The sequence below is a fragment of the Limulus polyphemus genome, unplaced genomic scaffold (genome assembly GCF_000517525.1).
Source record: "Limulus polyphemus unplaced genomic scaffold, Limulus_polyphemus-2.1.2 Scaffold4270, whole genome shotgun sequence".
Classification (NCBI taxonomy): Eukaryota; Metazoa; Arthropoda; class Merostomata; order Xiphosura; family Limulidae; genus Limulus; species Limulus polyphemus.
In genome coordinates this window covers 9,504-22,179 of record NW_013669880.1, presented here as the reverse complement: position 1 = coordinate 22,179, position 12,676 = coordinate 9,504, and the positions used below count along the sequence as shown (strand labels likewise).

General features: G+C 34.3%; 1 protein-coding gene across 1 annotated transcript in view; it reads right to left on the bottom strand.

Annotated features, from left to right (window-relative positions):
- LOC106470889 (tetratricopeptide repeat protein 28-like) overlaps positions 1-12,676 on the bottom strand; it is a 73,515-nt gene that overhangs the window by 57,218 nt on the left and 3,621 nt on the right. The window contains exon 2 of the mRNA XM_022399529.1: positions 1,960-2,217. Within this exon, the coding sequence (XP_022255237.1) occupies positions 1,960-2,217 (258 nt within the window). The remainder of the gene's footprint in view (positions 1-1,959; positions 2,218-12,676) is intronic.

Here is a 12,676-nt window from a genome sequence, read left to right as displayed (position 1 = left end):
ATATTTTTTCTAAGTCTTTTAAGATTTAACATTTTTTTGTGTTTTAAAATTGTATATTTAGTACCTTTCTTTAATATTGATTGTAATTCTTTATCTTTGATAACTTCTAAATTTCCTGTAACTGTATGATTATGAAAGACATCTTTAAAAACACTATTATTACAGTTACAAGGTAAGTTGTCAACTTCTATTTGATTAAAATTTTCAATGAATTTTTTATAGTTAAAGAGAAGAGGTTTATTATAATTAAAACTGACTATCGGTTGAAATGATTTTTTGGGAAAATATCTTCTTGAATACTTTTATGAATCAGGGAAGGTAAATATAAATCATCATAAACTTTATGTTTAAAATCAATTACTATATAAGATTTCTCTTTTTTCTTTACTGAAGGAAGTATAGGTAATCTAAATTTAATTAGATCTATAATCAAGTCTTTAACATGGATATTCTTAAACTCAAAGTTTAACAAATATTTTGACAGATATTTGAGTTTTGCATTTGTTAATTCAAATACTTGTTTTATTATAAATTTCACCAGATTAACAGATCTGTCAAAAACAGAATCCAAATTTTTACAAAAACTTTCAAAATCAATCCATTTCTTTCTATTTTTACCTTTACCCCTATTCTTACTCTGTTTACTTCTACAAATATTTATTTGAAATAAATTTCTGACACAGGAATCTTTACTTATAACTTCATCGGTTTTATTTTGAAAGTCCTGATTTAATCCATAAGGGTAAAAAGTTTTTCTTTCAAAATATGATATTCTCTCTTTCTGTTAAAAAATTTGTATTGTAAATTTTTCTAATATAATAATTTTTATATTATTAAATGAATGTTTGTTTGAAATAAATTTTTGAAACAGGAATCTTTACGTATAACTTCATAAGTTTTATTTCGAAAGTCCTGATTTAATCCATAAGGGTAAAGAGTTTTTCTTTCGGAATATGATATTCTTCTCTTTCTGTTAAAAAATTTGTATTGCAGATTTTTTCTAATATAGTCATTTTTACAATATTAAATTAATGATTATTAAAATGATTTATTTCTATCAAATGAGGAAAACCCTTATTACTTTGTGATCTATGTAGGTCAATCCTTAATGCAAAGGATTAGTTGTTTGTCCTACATATTTAAGTCCACATATACCACAAGTTAATAAATAAATGAATTAAATTAAATGCTGAGCAAAACAAAACCCTTCTACACACAAACAAACAAAAACCTTTACATATTCACACGCAGAGATGTACAATACAAGACATTCATATGTAACGATTCCTGTTGTTGGGTGGGTTCTTTTGAAATATTCAGATAGGTGAAGAATACAAAGTCCAATGAATTTAATGATGATAAAAACATGTTATTTCTTGAAATAAAATTATGCAAGGCAGCTTGACTAGTGCTCCTGATAGGAATAAGTTCACAGTAGGCACTAATACAAAAATTTCAATTACTGCTATCATTTTTCATATGTACTTTACTTTCTTGTATCTCTATTTCATAGTTGAAACAAAATTTAATATTCACAAAATTCAAGTAACTGACTAACAGGCTAGCAGTAACAGTCACTAATCTTCATCTGTGCAAGTGAAACATGCATTTTTATATTTCTCAAATAATTTCTAAACTTTCAAGAAAATTCTAGACCTTGAGCTACATCAAAACTCCCTCTATCCAACATTAATATAAACATCCAAATTTAAAATAAGACTACAGCAATATTGCTGATAAAAGAATAATCAAATACTTTGTATCTCAGTTTTCAATTTCAAACAAGTTAAAAAAATGTAGTTTTTGAATCATGCTAAACCCTTAATAATTACCTTAATTTATAGTTAATTATATTTCTAATTAACAATATTACCACTTTGAGATAATCACTCTATAAAAAGAAGGAATTTCACACACAAATAATGGTAAAAATTCTCCCTTATGCAATTTTGTTCCTACCTTTGGCCATTTTTGGTTAAGTTCTCGAGCTTTGATGGCATCCTGTAGTGCACGACCATATTTGCCAATTTTGACATAAGCAGCTGATCGATTGCTGTAAAGAACATGATTGGTAGGATCCAAACTAATAGCTTCAGTGTAAAGTTTCACAGCAGCACTGAAGTCCCCATTCTGGCAAGCTGCATTAGACTGTCTAACTTTTTCCAAGAAAAGAGCTTTATTTGAAGAGCTGTCTTCAGTTTCAGAGTCTGCTTCCAGCTTATAAAAAAAGAGGCAATTATTTATGATAATATATTTCTTTAATGACCTATAAGGAAAGATGAGCTTTAAATGTATTAAGCACTATTGCTAACAGTTTATTTCCATCATCATTAGAAACGCATATTTTTTGGAATCCAAAGTTGTTGTTTTTTTCTCTTTTAAGGAAAATAACTCTGACTGTAATTAAACAAACACATTCACAGCTCTCATATCAGTTGAGCCCAAATATTTTTATGCTCTAACCCCATTACCTATTAAATAGAAAAAATCATTATTGCAAATACACTGAAAAGTGAAAAAGTATTAAAGTATTATTTTGGGGGGGGGGGGTAAGAACATTAATCATTGCACAAAACCTCCAAGCTTTTCTAAAATTACAAACACTTGAATAAAAATTAATTTGAAAATGCTGGAACTTTTTAACTTGGTCCACCAATAATCACTGATATACAGATATAGTTGAATATTGAAAGACATGAGGATGAGGAAAAACTGGTTCACTTCTGTTGTCAGGGGTAATTGAGAGAAGCAGCTCCACAGATGGCAGTTTAATAAATAGTATGCAATGAAAAGTATTTTTTTCCTTCACCAATTTATTAGCTTTTGGATAGGAATTTTTCTTTTTTTCTTTTTTTTTGGATATCAGGAGTTAAAAGGTAAAAAAAACAAAAAACAGTTGTCTCAATATAAATATTAGAAGGAACTATATTTTTAAAATTCACACAAGTTTTAATTGGTTGTACATAGTAAAACCTTTGTTTGTTTTATTTACAATGTTTTACCAAATATACCTGGCATCACCAGGTAAGATACAAGAATTGAGGCTAACAGTTCTTGCATCTCACCTAATGATGCCAGATAAACCTGGTGAAACACTGTGTTTTACTAGATACAAAAGCTAAAAACTTGTGAGAGTTGTCTTGATAGTACTATTCATAATTTGGGGCCATTGTTATTCAGTATTAATATCAGCAGTTTAATTAGCTACTTGGGCAGCAAAATTTAAAAGTTGCTGATGATACTAGGATGTTGAGAAAGGAAATTCTGCTGAAACTCCTTCCTGAATTCAGAACAATCTGAAGTCTTTTTGGGTGAGCAAGAAAATATTTTCAAGACAATGAACTGTGAAGTATGAATTAAGTGCATGATAGTTTCTGTATGAGAAGAACGTTGGTGTGGTAAAATTAAACAAGAAGGAATTCTCATTAGTTACGGCACTTTACGTTCCTTTAGACAGGAATAGAGTAAATTAATCTATGACCCCTTATTTTCCATTTATTAGTTATATTTTTGTTTGCTAGTAATACCAAGCATGAGGCGTGTGTATATATACCCAATTCAATTTTATTTCTCAAATTGAAATTCTTTTAGGCAGGATTAGAGTAAATTAATCTACAAGACCGTGGGCATTGTCAAATACATCAATGGAAAGGGTTTGACCTCCTGAGTCCAAAACTGTAATTAGATCTAACATCGGTCAAGAGATGATGGAGCTATGAGCTAAAAGTTGGTACTTGAAAAAAAAAATTCAGAGCTCTTCTATGAGCTGCTATGCTGTGGCTAAAAATCTGAGTTACTTGCATTGGTACCAAAATGCTTGAAAACTTTGATTGTAATGAAAAAATTAATAGAAATTTGTAACTTAAGAGCAAAAAAAGTTATTATAGGCTAGTACAAGACTTGCAAGAGAACCCATTGTATAGTTTATTGTCTCTTAATTATATTATAGAACAAATACTTAACATGATGGACTATTAGAATTTTACTAGTACATGAAGTCTGAACTATACTGGACTTGTTTTCTCTGGACTGTTGAAAATTAACAATTTCCTAACCTAAAAATTTATTTCCGTTAGATACCTCAACACACGGAAATGCTATTTCCCTCACATGCCTGCCTATGATACTTGCATGACATTAGTCTTGAGCTAACTCCCACCTAAATTTGTGTGTTTAATCTGAACTGCAATGGTGAATGTTGACATTATCATGTGTCACAAATAGGGATGTGACACAAACTACATGCACAGTAATTCCCTCTATGCACTTGGATTAGTGATAACCTCATTCTTAGACGAGGCAAGAAAAACGTTGCACCAGAAGTGGGGAGGATGGGTGAGAATGTGTACGGAGATAAGTATCTATCACAAATACATTTTTAGATTAGGAAAATGTTAGCTTTCAAAATGACAACTCACCTCTACACACAGAAATTCTAAAATCACACACTAAAGTGGTAGAGGAGCCATTATAAAAATTCAAACCTAGAGGAGTTCCCTCCAGAAAGCCTATGGAGTTTAACATCCAATGTCAGGGGCTCCACAGGGACATACCTGTGAGAGACTGCATCTTGTATCAACCAAGGTATACTCTTTGCCTGAGATGAAAGGTAGGGAAAGGCAAAAGAACCTGAAGTGAATGGGTGGAATGTGATCATTTCAAACCGAGCACCTGCACACAAGTGGTCATCGAGCCAACATGTGTTGTGTGGTTAGGGTGCAATCAGAACATACAGTGTGTGTTCACCTTGACTCTACTGTACAGATTGGCTGCAGAAGGAGAACACATTAGTTGTGTGAGGGGGTGATTGATACTACACTGACAATGTCACCACCATCCTACTTCTCATCATACTGTGCTAAGCCTAACTAGTGAGCATTCTCCTTGGTCCATCACCCCAGTGGCTAGGAAATGGTATGTGACAAGGGTTTCCAGTGCTCCACTTGAAGAGGAAAGAGGGAGAATTTGCACAGGGGAGGCCCAGAGAAATTCCCTCAATGAACTACCAGCCACAAAGGTCTTTTACTGTGAGAGTGCAATAGGTGACTGCAATACCATATTTCTTAAAGTGGGCAAGTTCGAACCAAAGAAGTGGGCAGTCACTTCCCTGGTGCCAGCTTTTTTCCATGGAAGTCCATGGAATTGATATGGTCTGGATCAGACAATTGAGTAAGTTTGTACACCACAAGGATATCTCTAGTGGTCTTGTGGTACACCCCACTTGCAGCAGGCACTGGTAGAGCCAGGGCAGATGGTTGGAGCACTTTCTATTACCCCTGGCCCATTGCAATTTTGGGAAATAAACATACTCTGAGAGGCAACACTAGCCACCTGGTTGGATTCTGAATAATAGAAGGGAGAGAAAAGGAAGAAAACATACTTAGCCATCTCACAGATAATGGGTTGATTGAAGAATAGCAAGTGGGGTAAGTCGAAATCCTGTGGAAGCCAGATGATTAAGATAACATATAACAAATATATAGGGAGTCAACACATGCCTACCTGTAGGATCTCAACCAAGGGCTGGTAAAGATGCAGCAACAGAGCGAGACAGGTCACACATCTGATCTAAAGAAATTTGAAATAGCCTGTGAGCATCCAAATCCATGGAAGAATATATCAACCAGAGTCATTGACAGACCCATTCAGTAAGGGTACAAGGACAGGGGTACCTGGAAGAAGATGGGTCCCAGGGTTGGAAAAGATGATGGCAGGAATCCCAAAAGGGGGAAGTCTGTGGTAAGTAACACTAAAGAGGGCATAGGAGCTAATGTAGGTCTGAACAATCATATAGGTGAAAGACAGGAGGGGAGATAGGAGAGAAAGTACAGTTACCTTCCTGAATAGCAGAAGACTTAGGAAGTAAAGACCAGTCTAGGCAGAGGAGTATATATGTATGGTGGAAGAGGGTGCAAGAAGCATTAATAGCACAGACATTTAAACAACAGAGACCATAGATGAAAGGGAGGAGTAAATAAGTTTTGAGAGAAAGGTGATATGAAAAGAAAGAGCCAATGGTTCATACAGGGCATATGTGAGATCATGCAAAACTACATTACAGTCCCAATCATGCACGGGGGTTGGGTGAGGAGGTAAGCAAAGAAGGAAATATCAGAATAGAGTGGAGAGCCCAGAGGGAAAAAAACATCCTGTGGTACCAGGAGAGATGAAATGTAGTGGACAATGCTGCCCAATAACTAGCAATGGTGGAAACTGATAAATCATTGTCGAACAGTCATGTAAAAAAGGCAAAAAGTGGTTCACAGTAGGATGGTTGGGAGAAAAGAAGCAGTGGATGGATCAATGATGAAAGGCCAACAACTGTCATTGGAAACAGACAAAGTGGAAGGATGATAGCAATATGACCAGAAGAAGGCTACACAATCAGAGGGTCTGGCCCAATGGGTGATGTACTGGACAAATTCCACACGTGGAGATGAAGGGACAATATCCCTTGATTAAAAAGGGATGTATGAGGTTGAAACAGTAGAGAGGGAACAATGGGTAGAGAAGGGGGTGGGGTCTGGATTCTAAGCAAAGAAAGAATGGAAAACATAACTGAGCCAGTCAAAGAAGCAACACCAGGAGAATTCAAGAAGGAGTGTTGTGTTTCAAAGTGAGGACCTGAAGAAGGAAGCATAGGCATACAGAAGAAGGTGAGATAATCAACAGCCAGCGCTGAAGGATGAGGAACAAGGTACCAGAAGAGAGGATGCTTGGAGTTGAGAATGGTACCAAAGGTGGCCATGAGAGCCATGCCCAACCAAGAGTGAATCCAATGAAAGACCTGGGTGTGGAGAGACCACTCTATAAGTATAACAGTCTGGCCAGGAGAGGCAGTCTACAATGAGGTTCATAGCTCCTGGCATATGACAAGGAGCAAGATGGATTCAATGGGAATGAGCCCAGAAAAGAAAGTATAATTCCAAAAGCAAAGAGTCCCAGAATGGGTGTTTCCATAAATGGTTCATGTTAGAAATGACTATGGAATTGTCTGAAAGGATTATGACCAACTGATCCACGAAAATAAGTATGAAAGGGAAACATGCCCAGGAAACAATGAGAAGTTCGAGCATGTTTATATGGTACAAATTCTCATCCTGGATTCAAATGAAAGAAGTCATGTCATCTCAGGATTGAGACTATCTCTGAATTAGAGGAAAGCACCAGTGCAGAGATGGAGAACAAGTCTGTGGGTGGTAAGGGAATGTTGGATGTAGTATTGGCATGGCCTAACCACCATGATAAGTCCTCAAGTAAAGGAGAGGGGAGGTTTAAAATTGAGGACAATGGATCTCATGAAGTAATCCATTGGTCTTGCAAGGTACATTGCAGGAGGCACATGCGTGCACATTCCAGAGGAATGAGGTGTTCCAGAGAAGCCAGAATCCTTAAAATCAAAAGTACTTCCTATGAAGGATGAAAATGAAAATCTTGGTGACCTGACATTCTATGGCTTCCAGTCAAAGAGGAGAATGCTGAGCCCAGCTGAGACAAGACTTCAAGAAATGCCGAGATGTATCAAATATCATGTGAGAAAAGGAATTGGATATTTGAATATATACAGGGCCAATGCTATGTCAAAGGGAAGAGCATGGAATTGAAAGATTCAATTCTGATGGATAAAATGTAGAAAACCTCTAGAGGACAGGGCAATCAGAATGTGTAGGAGGTTTTCTGACACATCAACCTTGGTCATCCACAGATTGGGTGAAAAAGACCACCAGAAAGAAAAGAAATTCTCCAACCAGAGTGGTGGAATGACCAGAAATAGGTTACAAGATGATGGGTTGATCATTAGACGTTAGTCTCCGGTCTTCCTGGGGACCATAAAAAATATGACAAAAAAACACAGAGAAAGGGTGTACACCCTCCTGATAGTTTGTTCACCCGAAAAATCTGATACCACATTTTTTGAAACACTGAATACTTCCAGGTGAAGAAAGGGAGCCTGACAAAGACTACATACACCAGGAAAAGGAAGGTGCACATTAATGAGGAGTGCATCCAGATCCAAGAAGTCCCAAGAGCATAGGAATCAAGTAAGGAAGGACAAAACAGAATAGGAAAGGACAAAAGTGACAAAGAAAGGGGGAATGAACCTCTCCAAACAACCTCACTGAAGCACAACAAAATGTGGAGGTAGAAGTGATAACATAGGAGGGTGGTAAGAAAAGGAAGAGACAAAAATTGGGAACAAAAGAGTGATATAAGAGGCAATGTGTCTGCTCCCCATGCAGGCAAAATGACTCCAAAAACAGGAAATATAGAAAAGGAAAGGAAGAATGGTTGTAAGACAAAACAAAAGTCATGAACATGAAGGGGATAAGGCATGTGGAGCTGCTGAAGAAAGAAAACAGTATAAACCCTAATATCATGCAAGGGAGGAAAGACAAAGGAACCCCAAGAAATGGGTTCACAGAGTAAAGAACAGGAAATAAAACTTAATAAATAATGAAAAGAACATGCCTGAGAAAACATATCCAGAAAGAGTTAGAAAGGTTAAAGACATTCCAAAATCAGTAAGCAAGCAAATCAGGGTATAAAATCATCATTCAACTAGCCACTTACAACAGAGGAGAAAGAATGTCAGCTGAAGGGATGGAAGGAGAAGGCCTAATATGCATGAGGCAATCCACAACACATTGAACAAAGACTGTAACATCTCCAAAAGACCCCCAAAAGCCATAGTAGCTTTGTCACTCGCACTGGATAAATAGAAGTAATCATCACTTGAGAATTCATGAAAATAATAAAATATTTGAAACATATGCCAAAGAAATAAAAAACAAAGTTTTATTAACAAACATAAATTTCATCAAATTGAACTCAAATGAGTTTTAACACATCTGTTCAATACAATGTTGAGGGAAGGAATGAAGTTATCATGAGAGCAAGTGCATAGTGGGAGTTACTGCACATGGACATTGTGTTGCCCTCCTATTGGTGGAGGGCTATCGTTGCATTATGACATCATCATTAAGCATGTGAATGTACGTGGGAGTGGTATGAAAATCTCGTGGGCCAACACGCAAGGGAAAAAGCATTTCTGTGTGAAAGATAAGTTTTTGTCTTGGAAAAGTAAAAATACTTGATCCTGGCACTTAAGTTTTATGGGGTTGAATAACTTGTCTATGGATGATCTTTGAGTAGTAAAATAACAAGTTTTGAAATATAAACTTCGTTTTAGGGAATAATAAAATAAAGCTTTGAAAACCTAGATCTAGACATGTCCCCTGGAAAAGTTACTTCTCTATTAGTTATACATTAAGGGTGTGTGTTGTTTAGTTAAATTATTTAAACAAATTTGATATACAACTATATAAACACAGTTAATTTATTTTGATCCTTCATTTCATTTGTTAAATGATTGAATAAAAATTACAACACTTTTTGATTTTACTAATAGGTCTTCTGGATAGACAGATTTAACATGACATGAAAACACTGACTTTTTTAAGCATTTTAATAAAGTTTTAAAAGGCTGGGGTGTTCACAACAATTATTCACAAAGAAACAAGCATGACTATCCACAAAAACAAAGCAATAACCAAAAAACAATATGAGAAACAACAGGACAAGGAAAGTATATTTAAAAAATGTGTGGTTCAGTAAGTTATATTTGTGTGTAATACAGCAGCATTTATAAAGCCCAACTTCAAAAAACAAAAGTTTTCATAATGAATTCTTACCTAGTTTTCTTTTCATTAATATTTAAATCCCATCCTTTTTTTAACTTTCTTTTATTACTGTATCAATTTAGTCTTTACCTACTGTTAAGATATTAACTTTGATGGAATTCATATCTAGTTTTATGCTTAAGAAACATAAATAAAATATTTTTAATTGCTTTCTTTTCAAAAGGCTTGTGAAATACATGTATTTTGATTAATTCAAGTACACTATTATAGAACCCTTTTCCATTTTATTTTAGTTATATGTTGATTAATTACATAAATAAATTTATTTTCACATGGCGGCAATACATGCACTTTTCAAAATATCCTACACACATTCTGTTGCACATGACGGTTGTCATGACTTTCCAGAATGTTTCAGTTTTTTAATTTATTACATTTCCGTGTTTTAACACTGTACATCACAATATTAACTACAATTATAAATATTTTTATTGGTCTATTTGAGTGTTGTCCATGCAAGCTGCTTTGCAGTTGTCAAAAAGTGTTTTAATAATAAGCAATTGATGATTTGGGGCTTTATTATTATATCATTAATGATAATAAATGTGTAATCTGTTGTCTATGTAAATCCCCCCTATTGAGGGGGAGTTTGAATAGTATGACTTTTGTCATTTTAATTTTACTTCCTTTATCTACCTTTCAGGTCCAGATGTTAAACCTCTATATAAAGTTCAAAGGTTATAAATATTGTAAATGTTCACATGTTACTGTGATCTTTATGTTTATAATTTAAGCTGATGAAAGGTGTTCATATGTTTTTCCTTGCACTGTGATACCTTTTTCTTTATTTACCTCTTTCAATTGAGTCTCCCATCATCAGAGAATATAATAGAATTTAACACTGTTCTTTAAAGTCTTGATAAGTCACCTGGTTTCAGGACAAGCTCAAAACGATATGCCATGCTAAAATCTTCTGTTCAATTATAGTGTTATTCCCATTTTTTAAAGTTGACAGTTAAATTGTTCTAGAAATCTCGGAGGTTTGAAATATTCAGGATTTTGCATGAACTTAATAGTCAACCAGTTGAAGTTTTTTTAAGGCAAATATAAAGTCATTATAGTTTGCAACATTTTTGTTTTGTGCAACAGACTGTTATCTTTCTAGTATATTTGATCTTTGAGATAGATAAATGACCAATACTTGTAGATTATAATGTTTTTCTGGAGAATATAAGTATTACTTTAGTGTACTATAGATAGATTAGTTAGGAATGGACACTTTTAGGTATAGCAAAAATTACTAATATGATACTACAGTCATTAAATATTAGTGTAATATGGAGATGTAATATATGTTTTTCATGTTGTTCACGTTTTTTTTGAAATTGTGTTGTTTTTCATTGTTCTCCTTTCAGACAAATTAAGGAGTTGAAGTGAGTTACTAACTTTGGCATTTTTTAAGTAGCAAATGAAGTTTTAGGTGAAGCCAAATCTTATTTCCTGGTTTTGTTACAGAAATAGTTAAATCAGCATTTAATTAGTGAGCTATGGTATTATTGTCTGTGAATCAGATAAAAGCTCTGGGCAGTCCCTCCTTTAGCTTGCATACCTTCTGCTTGTCAAGTGAAGTAACTCGTGTACAATGTATGCTTGGGTATACTAAAACGTTGAGACTAACTGGCTTATTTAAGTTCATGCTTTTGCTATGGAATCAGTGTTGTTGTAACATATTCAACGGACGCGAGTAAGTTGCAGCTGAATTTTATTTTAACTTTCACTTTTGAGAGAATGTAAAGTTTTTGTACTTCTAAAATTTAAGTACTCACCACAGCCTCATCATAAATCTCTGACGATTTTCTTTGTTTCCTTAGTTTGAAGCTGCAAGAACTTTTAAGAGCTCTCACAAAGACTAGTGTATGTTCGCCTTAAGCCAATGTACTTATAACTTGTTATATTTTTAGTTTAAATTTTCATGAATTCTGGTTCTTGGGGAAGTTATGATTTGGCATATTAGACAAAGCAGATTAACAGTACAATTCAAGCTTTACTTGAATTGTACTTACACTGTCTTTATAGATTTCTTTGGACTTCCAAGGGTTACATTGAAACTGGTGCAAGATTTTAATAAAGGTTTCGTCATATCTCTCTCATGCAGTTCCATACACACAAAACCCTGATCAGTAGCCCTATTGTACTGTTTAACTTATAAATTGGGAAACTGCTAAATTTTAGTTTAACTTAAATATACAATTACTGTAGGGGTAAATTAACAGGAGAAAATAAAGACTAGTATTTAGTAGAAAAACTTCAATATGGTTAGAGACACAGTTGGACGATTAGTGGAACTTGATAACACGGGCCCAAGATGGTTTTATTGTCTTGAAATTTTTATGTGTTCTACGGTAATTCTTGTACGCTGAAACTGAAAATGATATCCATTTTTCTCTATCACGTATGGATTTTTCCCAAAACATCATATGTACTTTGACATAAGTGAATCATTTTCATCAAAATTGGGTCACAATTTGTTTTGCTTAAAATGTTGACAACCACTGGCTATAAATTTCTCTAGACCAATTGTGACATAAGTCTTATTAATTGTTTTAGAACCCATGAAAAATACACCACTAGTATATAAACGATTAACAGGTTGCACGACGTGTCATTTCTGGATAGTATTTGTTTGTGCATGCACTTTGACATTTTTTCTTTTCAACATTATTTATTTGTTACAAGATGTTGTGTAAATGACACAAACATGTTCTGTTATATTTTTGGTAAATTTGTTGTTAAGAAACAAAGGCAAAACATTACAGAATTCATCAAAAATATGTATTATGCATATTTTGGAATAAAACCTGGGGACCAGGACAAATCATGGGATACACACAAAGTTTGCACCTATGTCAAAGAGTTGAGACAATGGACTAAAAGTAAGAAAAAGTATTTGCCTTTTACGATTCCCATGGTCTGGCGTGCGACTAGAAACCATGGAGATGACTGCTATTTTTGCTCCTGTAATGTGCAAGGCTACA